The 14,498-nt window shown below is 52.8% G+C and overlaps 3 protein-coding genes across 9 annotated transcripts; 1 reads left to right on the plus strand and 2 right to left on the minus strand.

Annotated features, from left to right (window-relative positions):
- Window positions 1-182: 182 nt before the first annotated feature.
- Window positions 183-4,546, minus strand: EIF2B4 (eukaryotic translation initiation factor 2B subunit delta). 6 transcript variants are annotated; one of them, XM_081157236.1, is made up of 13 exons: window positions 4,495-4,546; window positions 4,081-4,124; window positions 3,665-3,796; window positions 3,259-3,465; window positions 2,946-3,028; window positions 2,654-2,745; window positions 2,309-2,423; window positions 2,069-2,145; window positions 1,787-1,889; window positions 1,392-1,519; window positions 1,094-1,271; window positions 544-724; window positions 183-426 (listed from the first exon to the last, which is right to left on the minus strand). In XM_081157236.1, exons 3-13 carry the CDS (start codon window positions 3,783-3,785, stop codon window positions 227-229), a joined length of 1,485 nt encoding a protein of 494 aa, XP_081013362.1. In that variant the 5' UTR covers window positions 3,786-3,796; window positions 4,081-4,124; window positions 4,495-4,546; the 3' UTR covers window positions 183-226. The 6 variants fall into 6 exon arrangements, with proteins under 6 accessions (XP_081013362.1, XP_081013360.1, XP_081013361.1 ...); XM_081157234.1 differs by having other exon boundaries at window positions 3,665-3,800; XM_081157235.1 differs by having other exon boundaries at window positions 3,259-3,462; window positions 3,665-3,800; window positions 4,495-4,545.
- An 84-nt stretch (window positions 4,547-4,630) lies between these two features.
- SNX17 (sorting nexin 17) lies at window positions 4,631-10,441 on the plus strand. The gene is made up of 15 exons (XM_081157238.1): window positions 4,631-4,972; window positions 5,416-5,490; window positions 6,508-6,625; window positions 7,140-7,204; window positions 7,451-7,561; window positions 7,665-7,755; window positions 7,903-7,990; window positions 8,236-8,305; window positions 8,606-8,698; window positions 8,787-8,990; window positions 9,133-9,264; window positions 9,423-9,500; window positions 9,639-9,713; window positions 9,799-9,840; window positions 9,936-10,441. Exons 1-15 carry the CDS (start codon window positions 4,910-4,912, stop codon window positions 10,047-10,049), a joined length of 1,419 nt encoding a protein of 472 aa, XP_081013364.1. The 5' UTR covers window positions 4,631-4,909; the 3' UTR covers window positions 10,050-10,441.
- Window positions 10,442-10,547: 106 nt separating this feature from the next.
- Window positions 10,548-14,088, minus strand: ZNF513 (zinc finger protein 513). 2 transcript variants are annotated; one of them, XM_081157240.1, is made up of 4 exons: window positions 14,028-14,088; window positions 13,338-13,499; window positions 11,805-12,392; window positions 10,548-11,718 (listed from the first exon to the last, which is right to left on the minus strand). In XM_081157240.1, the coding sequence occupies exons 2-4, from the start codon at window positions 13,360-13,362 to the stop codon at window positions 10,892-10,894; spliced, it is 1,440 nt and encodes a 479-aa protein (XP_081013366.1). In that variant the 5' UTR covers window positions 13,363-13,499; window positions 14,028-14,088; the 3' UTR covers window positions 10,548-10,891. The 2 variants fall into 2 exon arrangements, with proteins under 2 accessions (XP_081013366.1, XP_081013365.1); XM_081157239.1 differs by lacking the exon at window positions 14,028-14,088 and adding an exon at window positions 13,737-13,918.
- Window positions 14,089-14,498: the final 410 nt, after the last annotated feature.

A 14,498-nucleotide genomic window follows, 5' to 3' on the forward strand; every position in this document is an offset into this window, starting at 1 on the left:
GAAGACTTGGGATAGTGTTTGGTCCCCTTACTGACCTTCACTTTGGCCCTTACACAGACATGGAGCTAGTCACCTGAGGTGGTCTCCATAAAGGTCTGATGTTGGTAGCAGGTGCTAAGAGGGGTTGGGGAGTCTAGACTCCTAACTGGTGGCGATGCTAAAAGAGACAAAAGGCAGCAGAGTTGCTGAGTGTAGGGAGTATGTCCTTTATTGACCTTCTGTTCCCTCACTGGTCACTACTTTTGACTCGTAGGACAACAGGTACAGAACTGCAAGGGATCATCCCCAGCTCTGTGATCACCAGATCCACGAGCTCTGGGGGAGTCACATCATAGACCAGATTCAACAACCGTAGGGACAGGTGGTTCTGCCAGTTAGCCAGGGCCACATGTTCTTCTCGCTCACACAGCAGATCATCGGGGTCATCTGCAATAGGAGGTGTACCCATTTATGTCCTTTTAGAAAACAAGTTGTAGTTCAACCTCCCCTCTCCCAAATCTCAATCCCTGGAACCTTCTCTTCTGCCCTCTTGGGCCTCCTTACCTAGCTCATTAGAAACAAAGGCATCGGTTTGTACACGCTCACAGAATTTGTATGTTTCACAGCAGACCAGGACGGGCACATTATGGGCTCGTGCCACCAGGGCCAGCTGTGCTGTCCCTACCCGTGACATCACAGATCCATTGGCCAAGAGTGCATGAGCTCCCAATAGCACCTTAGAAACCTGTTTTGGAGAGGAGAGGTGGGGAAATATCTGTGATCAATGTAGAATAAGGTTCCCCAGTCCTGCCCAGGACAACAATATTAAGACAATGACTATCAAATCTTAATGATGGCTCTTGGAAAACACCTAACCAATGACTCACTGCCATCTCCCACAGGAAAACTAAACTCTGAAGTTACTTTTGTCCTGTTCCCTCTTGGTGGTTGCTAGTTTAATATAACGTTCCTTAACATGCTATAGGTATTTTTCCCATTAAATATAAGCAGGGCTATACAATTCTAATATTTCTAAATAATTGTCCCTTGGAAGGTAGTCTATACTACTAAACCCTTTTACTCCAACTTTGGAGTCCTTTTTCTCTGCCCTCACCTCTGGGAGTACATAGGAGGCTGCAGGAATCAGCAGGTAGGAGGCAGGGACCCCAGTACGGACCAGAGAGCGGAGCATGTGCTTTCCCTCTAGCCGAGGCCGGCTGTCCACCACTACCACCCGAAATCGACGGTCCTTAGCCCAAGCCTCCTGAAGAATTCGTGAAACCAGAGAAGAGCTGGTGTGAATGGAGAGGATGATTCAGTTACAACGTTACTAGCTGATGGCCAGCTCATTCCTAAAGGGCAGAAAGGGTAGCATCCCCCCAATTTTCTCAGTCATAGCATCTGGACCATACCATCCATATACCAGGATCACATCTCCATTACTGATCTTCTTATAAGCAAAGCGTGAAATTGCCTGAGCTGCAAGCACAATCTTCTCTTGCACATACCGATCAATGGCTGCTTGAAGTTCTGATTTGGCCTAAATGGAGTAAGATGCTTAGGGAACAAGAAATGGACACATTTCTTCCTGATGATCATGCCAGATGCTTAAATATGTGTATAACGATAGGCTCAAGGAGGACAAGGTTGTCTAAAGGGGAGCCAAAGGTGGCACAAGTCAGAGAGCCCAACCACTTCCTCAACCCCTGACCAGGGCAGAATGGTCACACTGTCCCTCCTAGGAGTCCTGAGTGTTTCTCCACTCTACCCCCAGGTGCATGCCTTGCTCATTTCTCATACTCATCACCTCCTCTTCCCGCTTGGAACTGCTCACACCCGTGATCTCCTTGTTAAGGAACTTGATAGCGTTGTGCATGCTTGCTGACAGGGGACGGCACTGAGTCAGGAAGCTAAAACAAGAACGCCTTATATTTGTATGACTCTTCACAATTTACAAAGCTTTCACGTTTTAAAAAAACACCTTTAAAAGAACACAGAGAACAGAAAGATGGAAAAAAGGCAGAGCAAGAGAAAAGGTCCAGGAAAACGACTAGGTGAGCTGGGAGTAGCTTGTAGTGGTTGTCCTTACCTGAAGTAGGGCTTTAGCTTATTCACTAGATCCCTTGAGAGTTCCTCATTGGGTGGTGTCGTGTAATCCTGAATTACCTGTCATGTACACAAAGTGATCAACAAAATGCTCCCCAATAAAGGTCTCTGAAAGGGGGATAGGGTAAGCTTCACTGAAGAAAGGGTTCTGAGGGCAAGAGAAGCTGGGGTAGTGTTGGGGAAGGTGGGGCTGGGTCCTAAGAGGGAAAAGGACGGGGCGTACCTGCTGCAAGGCACGAAGCAGGGCAATACACCGGGCATTGGAGCCACTGACCAGGCCCTGGGAGTACTGCAGGCCGAGTCGCACCATGGCTGGGTGGATCACAGAGGATGGAATGCTGATAGGATGGCGGTGTCACACACTTTGCAAGGGAGCTTGAGCACTTACTGCCCACCTGCCCCTAATGAAAAGGAACTTCCTTCACTAGCACAAACACCCCCATTTCCATTAGAGTTCTGCCTTGTGTTCATGCTTCTCCCCACAGATCCAATCTCAAATTTCCAGTCACTTTCAATACATAATTACCAAAACTCCTCAGACTTAAAAAGTTACAGCAGAAGATCCTACCTCATATTCTGGGTCAGAGAGTTTTGTCTGCTGTACTGGGGTAGGTGGGAGAAGAGACTGACTTTGGATCCATAATCTTTTCGTGTAGGAACCTTGACAAAATAGGGGAATAGAATCAATGGCCTAGAGTTTAAAACTTATGAGATGAAGCTGGAAAAGAAGTAAAAGGTGAAACTACTTTGTCCCAAATACCCATCCTTCTCCAGGGTCTCATTTTTGCCCTAAGCACCTTTCCTCCCTCTATCTCATCTCCCTAGGATCTTCCTGGCCATGCTCTAAACCCACTTCCTACCTGTTGTCGCTCTGGTTTTTTAACAAGCCTTCTCAGAAGTGTGGGATCATCAACCTGAGTGTGCTCAGGGATTCGTTTCACTCCTAAAAAATAATGATCATGTTTTTAAGACTCTGTAGGTGACATTGAGAAATTTGCTTTTAGGGCATAAGAGACATCAAGAAAAACTGGACAGAAAAGGTAAAAAAGCGGGGGAAAGAGTAGAAGAAGAAATAGGGGCAGGATGAGGTTGACAGGAGAATTCTGAACTCTGGAAGCCTAGGCTCACACAAGAATCAGAAACAAACAGAGGTCTTAAAGTGAAAGAAAATACCTGAGGGGGTTTCTCCAGCTGTGCTGGGGCAGGACTGAGGAGGTGGTCCTCCTTGTTCACCCTTTCTTGCCTGTTTCAGGGCCCGCTCAGCCTCCTGCTTGGCTCTCCGTTCAGCACGAAGTTCAGCTTTACTCCGACCAGCTGGAACTTTCTCCCCACCAGTGCCCAACTGACTGCCGGGTCCTGGCAGTTCTTTGGTTGGACCTACTAAAGATCGAAGGAAGAGATGCCCAAGCCCCAGGCAGGTAATATCTATGCTTTATTACCAAAAAACCTTCTCTCCCTGTCTATCTAACCTTCTCCCATCTTCATTTGCTCAAACCCACTCTGTCCTGTCTCCCCCTCTTCTCTGCCACACATCCCTCTACCAGCTCCACACCCAGCCCTTTTTAAAAAGCCCCCGCACCTTGACATTGGGTTGCAGATACAGCAGAACCAGTTTCTGGTTCTGCCCCCTTTTCCTCCTTCCGCTTCTTCTTCTGCTGTTTCTTTTCCTTCCGAAGCTGCAGCTTCTCTTCTTGGGTCATCTCCCTCCCTGCTACCTAAGACACAGACAATACTGCTCTTTCCCCAACATTTCCAAAGGTAAATAAACACTACCGGACGCTCACAAGATACCCAGAAGGTAAAGTCCCTGAACCTCCCTCTCACCCCACAGGGATCAAAGCTTCTATTCCAGGATCAGAGTCACATCCCGTTAGGGTGATAAGAACTCTAAAATCTGGCTTTACTGAGAAATGACGTGAAGTTGGGGCGGAATGAAGCTGACACAGCCTTTTGAGTAGCGCTTGACAGGAGGCTTGAGAGGGCACCCTCACTTACCCCAGGCCGAGGAGAAAGCTCCGCCTTCATCCCAGATCCCGAGTCTGCATCAGAAAACAGAGCACAAAGTGACCCAGAGAGGCTCCGAGAGGATTTGAGGGGACTCGTACAGGGAGCAGCTGGCTGACGGGTCGGCATGTCCAAGGCTCCGCCGGCAGGCGGGAGGCGAGCCAAGGATTCGCGTGGGGACGCAGAGCGCGGCAGGATCAAAGGGTAGGCGGGGGAGGGAGGAAGGAGAGGTACCCACGCTTCTCACGGGAACCAGCCGGTCCGCGGCTCCGGCTGCGCCGAGGCAGGGCAGGCCAGCGTCGCCCGAACTGAACAACAGTGCCCAGGGAGCCTCAAGACCCAGCGGTAGCGGTCTGGAGCCAGTCGGCTCGCGTACCTATTTGTGTGCCCCGGCCCTTGACTCACCCTTGCGAACAGCCACAGCCACGGCAGCCATCGCCCTGGGTCCTAGGCTCCGCCCCCCGCGGTCACAGGGACTACAGCGCCTCTCAGCCGACACCCGCGGCGCCCAGCCCCAAGCCGACTACAATCTCCGACGTACACTGGCGCGCCACCCGGCCTACGGGTGGCGATGAGGGCCGTCTCGACTTGGGTCTTCCAGTTCCGGCCGTCTCTCCTGCCCTGCAGACTACAGTTCCCAGCATGCCAGGCGCGGCGCCCAGGAGCGAACGTCCCACCGCCCTACCCACATCCGATCTCAGACCCCCGCCCCCAAAATGGCGAGTGAAGCTGCGGGGACGCGCTGAGCAGCGGAGGCGAGCGTGCAAAGCCGCTGCGGCCCTCACGGTCCGGTGCCTGGCCGGGCCCTGGTGCAGGGAACATGCACTTTTCCATTCCTGAAACCGAGTCCCGCAGCGGGGACAGCGGTGGCTCCGCCTACGTGGTGAGGAGCCGCTGGAGCCGGGCCGGGCAGGGGCGGGGATAACGGGCCAGAGACCTCTTCGAGCGGCCTCCGACGCCTGGCCGCCAACCTTCGGGTCTATTCCCAGGCCGCCGACTCCCGACGGCCTTGCTGGGAGTTTATGTCACGTCTCAGATTCGTCCAGAGGTCGCCCCCGCTCCTGTAGGTCCTTTGTTCTGCAGCGGCTACTCTGGTGGGCGTCACTGGCCTCTTGGGGATGGAGACTGCGACACGAGCGCTCGAATTTCCCCAGGACTGGTCCTTCTGCTTTGGGACCTGGCCCTGGGGAAAACAGACTGACAAACCTTCGGAAGGTCTCGGCGCGTTACTCAAGTGGAGCTGTGCCAGGCAACTTCCGGCCAGGGTTCTCAAGGGGGTCGCCCGGATCGCGACCCTAAAATGCTTGCCTGCTTTTGTGTCCTCAGGCCTATAACATTCACGTGAATGGAGTCCTGCACTGTCGGGTGCGCTACAGTCAGCTTCTGGGACTGCACGAGCAGGTGGGACTAGCACCCCTGCCTTGAGGCAGCTTCAAGCCCATCCCTACACCTGGGCGTCAATGTCTCCATTTCCCCCCTCATCGCTTTCCTGTAGGCTGTAGTTCCTCTGGAATCACTGCTACAGCGGAGGACCTGAGACTTTACCTTATCGTTTGACATTTCTGGGGAACTCCCTGAGAAGCTTAATGTCTGTCCTCTGTTTTCCTCCCTATATTCACATCCTCCTTCCTGCTTCTCTGACCCCTGGCTTACTTCAGGTTTTGGCCAGTGCATGAAAAATGACCTCTCGTCCGTCCCCCCCCCCCCCTCAGCTGCCAAAGCACATTCCTTCTGTCATCTGAACTGCAATTGGAAATTCTTCTCCCTGCTCATACAAACTATTAACTGATTACTTTCTGTTCTGTGGCTTATCTCAGTGTGAGTAGCTGTTCCAGCTATCTTTATGTATCTGTGACGCAATGTTTCTCTGTTGTTCTCACCAGATTGTGGACTCTATTTAACTCAGTTCAGACCTCTGGTTCTACTAACTAGTGCTACCCTGAGCAACTTACTTAATTTCTTTGGACTTCAGTTTCTACAACAAAAATGGGACTTGTTGATCTGTAAAGTCTCTATGAGTCCCAAGATGCTTTGTGAACATATTTAGCTATTATTTAACAATTTGTGCACATAAAGTTTCCTTTTAAAACCCTTTGTTTCCTGTGAGGATTCAGTGAACACAGTCTTTCTAGATAATCAAGGGGTTCCCTAGGCCCTGGCCCCATATAAAGCCTCCTTGTACTGTGAAGGGGTTGACTTGTACACAGTAAGATAGGAAAGAACTTATATGTAGGACAGAGGAACGGCTTTATTTGAACGCTACCTCTTCCCAAGGAATTGTTACATGGATGAGCAGGACAGATTGGGAAGCAAGGACTGAGGGAAGGGAAAGGAAGCCCAGAACAACATTGTGAGCATGGATTGTCTATTCTTGTTTGCTATGTTTATGTGAAGGGTTGTATCTCTTTCTCTAAATAGCTTCGGAAGGAGTATGGGGCCAATGTGCTTCCTGCATTTCCCCCAAAGAAGCTTTTCTCTTTGACACCTGCTGAGGTAGAACAGAGGAGAGAGCAGTTAGAGAAGTACATGCAAGCTGGTGAGTGCTTGGAGGGAACTTTAGGCTGGCTGTGTTGAGGACTATGGGGAGAGACCAGACAGCTGGTTCTGTAAAGGTCCTGAGTTCTAGACATGGGAAGCCTCTTGTTTGATCTGTATTTAATTATAAGCAAGAGGGAGTAGCATGCTCTAGATACTAACAAAGCAACTTGGGCACGAACATATATGAGAAATACTAATATAACACTAAATAGTCTTAAAGCAATTTAGATCAGTGGGGAGAGCTTAATTTGTATCTGATGTGCTTTTAATTGACATCATTGTTATTTCTCTAGTTCTATAGACTGGACTCAACTAGATGGCAGCCAAGGGTGGGGCAGGTGATGAATTTATACAAACAGTGAGTGAGATAAGGCCAGCTTGGGATGTGACAGGCCACCATCAGCTTAGGAAATGAGGTCTTGGGAGGGAGGGGATGACTTACCAAGAAGAGAACTGGGAGGAGCCACAGAGGAGTCTTAAGTTACTGGAACATCATTCTCTTGCCCCCACAGTTCGGCAAGACCCATTACTTGGCAGCAGTGAGACCTTCAATAGTTTCCTGCGTCGAGCACAACAGGTGAGGCTTTGGGTAGAACCAAGATTTAAGGGAAAGACCTTCCTGTAGGGCTACATCACTTTAATGAGGTGGCTACAGAGGATTCATCCTGGCAGCATTTTTTATGGAATGGGGCTTCTGCTATACCAATGAAATCAAGAAAACATGTAATTAATGTAATTAAGCAGCTGAGAATAAAAGACACCAGAGGAACCTAGACAGAGAGACTTGGGCAGGGGTTAACAAAGTGGTGCCTTCCATTCCCAGGAGACACAGCAGGTCCCCACAGAAGAGGTCTCCTTGGAAGTGCTGCTCAGCAACGGGCAGAAAGTTCTGGTTAATGTGCTAACTTCAGATCAGACTGAAGATGTCTTAGAGGTGAGGCGCTTATTCTGCACTCCCCTACTCCCCAGGGTCCCAGGTTTTGGGGGTGATTGGAACTAGCCAGTATGATGAGCTGTACTTCCCTCTTGACCCCCAGGCTGTGGCTGCAAAGCTGGACCTTCCAGATGACTTGATTGGATACTTTAGTCTCTTTCTAGTTCGAGAAAAAGAGGATGGAGCCTTTTCTTGTGAGTTTCTCTGTACTTTACTGCTACCCTGTGCTTCTAGTAGTGAATTTGCCTCCTCTCCCCCCTGGCATTTCCTCAGGGCTTCCCTCTTGATTTTCCTCCCCTTGAGTCTCGTGACATTTTTCCCTTTTTTGTTTTAACTCATAGTTGTACGGAAGTTGCAAGAGTTCGAGCTGCCTTATGTGTCAGTTACCAGTCTTCGGAGTCAAGAGTATAAGATTGTGCTAAGAAAGAGGTCAGGGCTGGGCTTGGAGGAGGAGGAGGTGCTAAATTGAATTATTGGGCCATGTATTGAGAGGGAATAATCCGGACAAGGGGGCAACACTGGGTGTTTGTACTAGGCCTCCCAAGCTTTCTCCCACTATACCACCATTAGCCTGATAGTTCTAGATTTTTCCTGTTTTGCCCCTATTTTCCATTCTACCTCTTGCCTTACCCCAGCTTAGCCCCATTAACCCTTTCCACCCCTTGGCCCCACAGTTATTGGGACTCTGCCTATGATGACGATGTCATGGAGAACCGAGTTGGCCTGAACCTGCTTTATGCTCAGGTGAGCTTGGAGCTGCCTCAGAACCTCCTCCTGAAAATGACTCTGGTCTCCCACTCTGCCAAGAAAACTACTTTCATGTCTTTTCTCCCAATTCATGGGGAAGTTCCTAGAATATTATCAGGGTACCTGGCACAATATCTGCTCTCCCTACTTTATAAGCTGGTTATGGTCAAGGACTTACTGCAAAAAGGTCATTCAAGTGTGGGGCCAGGGGTCAGGCTGGATAGAGGTAACTGGACACTTTTCCTTGGACCTCTGACTGGAAGCCATGAATCCCCTGACCTCTTGTCTCCACTGTAGACAGTATCAGATATTGAGCGTGGGTGGATTCTGGTCACCAAGGAGCAGCACCGGCAGCTCAAATCTCTGCAAGAGAAGGTCTCCAAGAAGGAGGTGAGCTCTGCCTGCCTCACTCCAAGGGGCTGTTTTCTCTGGGCTGCCCTGCTTCCTCCTGACCCACCCCATGTGGTGCCGGTTTCAGTTCCTGCGGCTGGCTCAGACGCTGCGGCACTATGGCTACTTGCGCTTTGATGCCTGTGTGGCTGACTTCCCAGAGAAGGACTGTCCGGTAGTGGTGAGCGCAGGCAACAGTGAGCTCAGCCTCCAGCTCCGCCTGCCTGGCCAGCAGCTCCGCGAAGGCTCCTTCCGGGTTACCCGCATGCGGTGCTGGCGGGTCACCTCGTCTGTGAGTTGGGATAGGAAGGAGAGGCCTTTGGGGGGGGGAGGCCTGGCAAACCTTGAGCTTTAGAAACGGGCTGGGCTGCAGTGGGTCAGAGAGCATGGCAGATTGGTCAGAATGAACTCAGCTCAATTCCTCTCTCTCCCAGGTGCCATTGCCCAGTGGAGGCACAAGCAGTCCGGGCCCGGGCCGGGGCCGGGGTGAGGTGCGCCTGGAACTGGCTTTCGAATACCTCATGAGCAAGGACCGGCTCCAGTGGGTCACCATCACTAGCCCCCAGGTGTGAGCCCGCCCTCAGGCCTCTGGACCCCATTGCGCCGCCTCTCTTTAGATACCCAAGTCTAGGGCTTCCAGGACTCCATGTGAGTGGGAGCCCTTGTCTTAGGGGTTATGGGCTCAGGATGAGAACTGTAGGCTGAGCTCTCCTCTTGCCTTCAGGCCATCATGATGAGCATCTGTTTGCAGTCCATGGTAGATGAACTAATGGTGAAGAAATCTGGTGGCAGTATCAGGAAGGTAAGTAGCAAGTGTGGACCAGGTAGTTAAGTGGCTGTGTTCTCCCTTGCCTTTTGTACCAGGTGTGAGGGAGGGGAAGTGATGGGGATTCCAAAGGAAGTGGTCCTGCCCTTATCAGTGCCTTATCTCCATCCCCAGATGCTGCGCCGACGGGTGGGGGGCACCCTGAGACGCTCAGACAGCCAGCAAGCAGTGAAATCCCCACCGCTGCTTGTAAGTGTTAAGTGTCAGTACCCTGGCCCCCAGGCTTTCCTCATGTACCCCAGTGAAGTCTCTGACACTTCTGCCTCTTCTCCAGGAGTCACCTGATGCCAGCCGGGAGTCCATGGTCAAACTCTCAGTGAGTTTCCCACAAGGGTTGGTGAAATATGTGTTTGTAGGGGATCTCAGGGAGCCTCAAGCCCTATGTCTGACCCAACCCTGCCTTTGTTACAGAGCAAGCTGAGTGCCGTGAGCTTGCGGGGAATTGGCAGTCCCAGCACAGATGCCAGTGCCAGTGATGTCCATGGCAATTTCGCCTTCGAGGGCATTGGAGATGAGGATCTGTGATCTCCAGTGCTAGGATGTCTGCCCTCTACCCCAGAGGAATGTTCAAAAACTTGCCCTGTGCCTGTATCCCCCAAGCCTATGGGGTCTTTTCCTTCCTATTTCCCCCTTTTCTCTTCTTGGCCAGGGGCCTCCTAACCTACCTTCCCTTCCCCCTTGGGCTGGCTGCACAAAGGATTATCCCCTTTTCAGAGCTGGCCTTCAATGCCAAATTAGCATTTAGTATTTTGCACAAAGTCCACGGGACCATGGTTACCTGCCTTGGGGAGGAACCACAGCGCCCCCCAGCAGCTTTTGGCTCCTCAGGGCCATGGGCCAAGGGGATGGGCAGAGGTCTATGTATGGTCTGGCCCGGCCCAACTTCCCATCATTAAACTCAGCCTGATTACTGCCTACCTCTTGTTCCCTTTCTGCCCCTGCTTCTCCCATCACAGCATGGACTGCTGTGCTAAGGGTGAGGCTAAGCTGTGCTTGCCACTGCCAATTCAGCATAGACATGGCTTTGTTAGTGTTTCCTTTATTATAAAGTACTGAAATAAGTTAAATAAACAGGTGGGAGGCTGGGCAGTCCCCCAGCCAGTTTCTCCACTGCCCCTGGGAGCAGTGGAGGTGAATACAGGGCCCTTCTCTGAGCTCATGAAGTGCATCAGTCAAGGCAAGGCCCCGTGGTCCATATGGGCCCCCCCCCCGCCCATGGGGTTTGGGCTGGTCCATATAGTGCCTAGGTTAGTCTGTTGGAGCCCCTGGCCAGCGGGGGAAGGAGAAGGTGGCTTCTGGTCCATCTCTATAAAACATACAGGAGAGTCAGGGCTAATCCATACAGCCCAGGGAGTGAAGGACCTAGTTCAGGGTGAGTCTGTATGGAGAGCCCGGCTACCAGTGGTACCCAGGGCTGTAGGACCCCGAGAGCTCAAAACAGAGGTGGGGCTGTGAGGTGGGGCCCAGCCCTCAGAGGCAGAGAGACCAGGTCCTCCTGTGCCGCCATGCCCATGCACCTTCTGGTGGCGTTTGTAGTTGTCCCAGTGGCCCGTGGTGTAGGCGCAGGTGGCACAACGGAAGGGCTTCTCGCCTGTGTGCCGCAGCATGTGACGTTTGAGGTTCATGCTCTGGTTGCAGCTGTAGTTGCAAAGGCTACACCGAAAAGGTTTGTCCCCAGAGTGGATGCGACCATGACGCTTGAGGTTGGCCAGGTTGCCACAGGCATAGGGGCAGAGGGGGCATTTGTAGGGCTTCTCTCCCGTGTGAACACGCTGGTGCCGCTTCAGGTTATCCAGATGAGCAGAGGCATAGGGACAACGGGCACAGCGGAAGGGTTTTTCACCACTGTGTGTCTTCATGTGCCGGGCCAGGTGGTTGGGATAGTGAGTGGCAAAGGGGCAGAGGCTACAGGCAAAGCCTTTGTCACTGGGGCCCTGGGGCCCCCCACTAGCACCTCCTCCAGCCTCTCCTCGCATACAACGCCCACACATGGCAGCTCCCAGCCGACTACCCTCCCCCTCCTCCAGCTCTTGTCCACAGTTTCGGCAAGTCCAAGGGAACAGCAGCTCTGGCAGTGGTTCTGATCCAGTCCCACATAGGCCCTCCCCTTCACCCCGCAGCTGCCCACAATCCGGCAGGAAACTGGCACCACCTGGCGGCATGTGGAGGCTCAAATCTGGAAGCAGCAGAGCATCTGTGGGGACAATGAGACCTGGTGAATCCAAGTATCCCTAAGGCCACCCACCTGTGTTCCAGGTTCTTCGGTCCTTAGTGTTTTACCTTCAGGTCGCCGGGGCACAGTTCCTTCCTGCTCTGTGGGACTGGGAGGCCGGGTTGGACGAGGAGCACAGCAGCGGAAGCCACAGGTTGGGCAGGGAGGAGTGGGGGGCCCTGCATGGGTGCGTTGATGTCGCCTCAGGTTGCCCAGGCTGCTGCAGGCAAAGGGGCAGTGGGGACAGCGGTAGGGCTTCTCGCCAGTGTGGGTGCGAGTATGTCGTGTCAGGTTGACGAGCTGGGCTGAGGCGTAGGGGCAGCGGCCACAGCGGAACGGCTTCTCCCCGCTGTGTGTCTGCATGTGCCGCTTCAGGTGGCTCGAGTAGTGGGACACGAAGGCGCAGAGGCGGCATGAGTATAGTAGCCGTGGGGGCAGCGGGGCCCCCCCACCCGGCCCTCCTGCCCCACAACACGGCCCCTCACCTGTGGGCCCCCCACACAGCTGGCAGGCAGGGCCTGGCCTCTCACCCCTGGCCTCCCCTGGACCCCTGGCTGGCTCCTCAACTTCACTCTCGGCACTTAGTGCCCGGCCGCCCCCAGACTCGTCGTCGCTCAGCCCGTAGGGAAGCCCAGGCCTGGCCCCCAGAGAGTCTCCTGGTGAGACAGACATGAGAAGAGACATCAATATTGCGTAGGACTAGATTCCAAACACCCTTTCTCACTTGTGGTCTTCCTATTTGCTTGGCCCCACCCTTCTCTTCCCTTTCGTGATCCCAAAAATTAAATATGAATTGTCTACTGTTGTGTCTGGACTAGCCTAGTGAAAACAGAGTTGTGCATAGTTCTACTTAATGGAAAAAGATCAAGGGCTCACAGTGGACCAAAGACTGAAATGAATCAATAATGTAATTAACTGATTCTTAGGATAAGAAAGTAAAAATATACCAGGTAGAGGCCTGAGAGCTTTTCCTAAGCTCTATATTAGTAAGGTCCTTTTAAATATGGACCTGATTATAAAATAAAAACTCTCAAGAGTGAGACAAAACTGGGAAGTAGAAAATCCAAGTATAATGCTACTTCTCAGCCTAAAGGATGATTTTACATGGGTTCCCTCAATGACTTTCAAAAACATCCTTCCTAAGTGGCACGGAGTAGGTAGTGCAGCAAATTAGGATGGGGTGTTGCTAAGATTACAGGGAAGAGAATGTGGAAGGATACTTGAAGGTAAAGATGAAAACCTCAGTACAAAAGGAGTTTAAGCTGCGGGTGAAATGAGAAGTTGCTTCCCTGTCCTCTCAGAAGTAAACTCACATAAGGAATGGGCTATGGAGTGGGGACAAGGTTATAAAAAGGACATTTACTTTTAACCAGTGACTTCCACTGTCCTATTCATACCACCTTTGGATCAGGCCCCAGAACTTCACCTCAGCAAAGTGATGGAGCTTATTAGACGATTAGGCAAGTGGAGAAATCTAGCTCAAATCTAAACTAAACAGGCAGGAAACGGTGTTTTGCTCACTGGCACTAAACCTTAACCCACCTCCTGAAGGGCTGGGGTTCCAGCGATCACTAATTCTTAACCAAGTCCCCCAAACCCACCTTCAGAGTCTCTTTCGAAGCCCATGAGCTGGTCGCTGTTGCGGTCACCTTCCTCCTCTTCCTCTTCCTCTTCCTCCTCAAACTCCAGATCCTGGCCTAACAGCAAATCACTCTCCAATACTAGGGCCCCAGGTCCTTCATCGAGGGAGTCTTCCGTATCCACTGAGGAGAGGAGAGGGCTTGTAGATTTTCCCTCAGGACCTGTGCCCATTATCCGCACCCCGGGGACCTGACCTCGTGGACCGTACTGCCCAGACTTGTGGACCCTCCCGGGTTCCCTTAATACCTGGGTGGGAAGCGCCCACCCCATCCCTCAGAAGTCCCCCTCCAGCCCGACCTGAACCCACTCCACTGACCCCACCCCCGCTCCTCCCCCCACCGCGGCCCCTGACCCCTGACCTTTGACCCCCTCGCATTTCACGGGCTGTGGGTGGCTTTGCTTCCTTCGGGGCATCGTGACCGGCTCCAGCCCGACGCGCCTCTGGCCTGCGGCCGCCCGGCCCCGCCCCTCCCAAGTCGGCGCACCACCCGCTCTTCTTCTCAGGGCCCGCGGGCCGCCCCCATGCAGCGGCGCGGGCCCCGGGCAGCCCCCCGCCCTGGCCCCGGCGCCCAGCTCAGGCCGCTCCCGCCGCCGCCGCCGCGTCCATTCATGGAGCCCCCTACCCCCCCCCTACGGAGACCAGCTGGTACCTCCGTACTCGCTTCCGCTTCCGCTACCGCAGAGCCTCACGGAACGCGTAGTCCACGGAAAAGAGAGGCAGTAAGGCCTTCACAGCGTGACCAGGAAGTGATTGTGACGAATGAAGTGGGAAAGCCAATCAGAGATCAAATAGAAAACGGCTGGCAAGGGCTTAAGCCCAGCCCCCGGTTTCATCTTAAGGGCCTCCTGGCCTGTCAGGACCCCTCCCTGAAGGAACGACTAAATTATTCTTCAATGCAGAAGGGGGTGAGGGTGAGACGCGACGTAAGGCCAGCCTGCCAGCAACTCAGGGAGTTAAAGTATTTGGGCCCCCTCTACCCGGCACACAGGCTCGCGTGGGAGACACAGGAGACACACACAGACACACACGCACGCACAATGGCTAGGTAGATGCTACTGATGGGGGAAGTCTGAAGCGCCCTGGCAACCCGGGTGGCCCGTACAGGACAGCAGCAAAGAAA

This window comes from Miniopterus schreibersii (assembly GCF_964146895.1).
Source record: "Miniopterus schreibersii genome assembly, chromosome: 13".
NCBI lineage: Eukaryota > Metazoa > Chordata > Mammalia > Chiroptera > Miniopteridae > Miniopterus > Miniopterus schreibersii.

What these genes read in the sequence shown, in the direction of transcription:
- ZNF513 (XM_081157239.1), bottom strand. Translation starts at nt 13,791, where the DNA reads ATGCCCCGAAGGAAGCAAAGCCACCCACAGCCCGTGAAATGCGAGGGG. An exon ending in GAAATGCGAGGGGGTCAAAG is followed by an intron (nt 13,500 to 13,736) that starts GTCAGGGGTCAG and finishes TCCTCTCCTCAG; the next exon opens with TGGATACGGAAGACTCCCTC. An exon ending in TGTGCCCCGGCGACCTGAAG is followed by an intron (nt 11,719 to 11,804) that starts GTAAAACACTAA and finishes TTGTCCCCACAG; the next exon opens with ATGCTCTGCTGCTTCCAGAT.
- SNX17 (XM_081157238.1), top strand. Translation starts at nt 4,910, where the DNA reads ATGCACTTTTCCATTCCTGAAACCGAGTCCCGCAGCGGGGACAGCGGT. An exon ending in GCGGTGGCTCCGCCTACGTG is followed by an intron (nt 4,973 to 5,415) that starts GTGAGGAGCCGC and finishes TTGTGTCCTCAG; the next exon opens with GCCTATAACATTCACGTGAA. An exon ending in AGACTGAAGATGTCTTAGAG is followed by an intron (nt 7,562 to 7,664) that starts GTGAGGCGCTTA and finishes CTTGACCCCCAG; the next exon opens with GCTGTGGCTGCAAAGCTGGA.
- EIF2B4 (XM_081157232.1), bottom strand. Translation starts at nt 4,218, where the DNA reads ATGCCGACCCGTCAGCCAGCTGCTCCCTGTACGAGTCCCCTCAAATCC. An exon ending in TGCTTCGTGCCTTGCAGCAG is followed by an intron (nt 2,146 to 2,308) that starts GTACGCCCCGTC and finishes TGTACATGACAG; the next exon opens with GTAATTCAGGATTACACGAC. An exon ending in GTTCCAAGCGGGAAGAGGAG is followed by an intron (nt 1,520 to 1,786) that starts GTGATGAGTATG and finishes TACTCCATTTAG; the next exon opens with GCCAAATCAGAACTTCAAGC.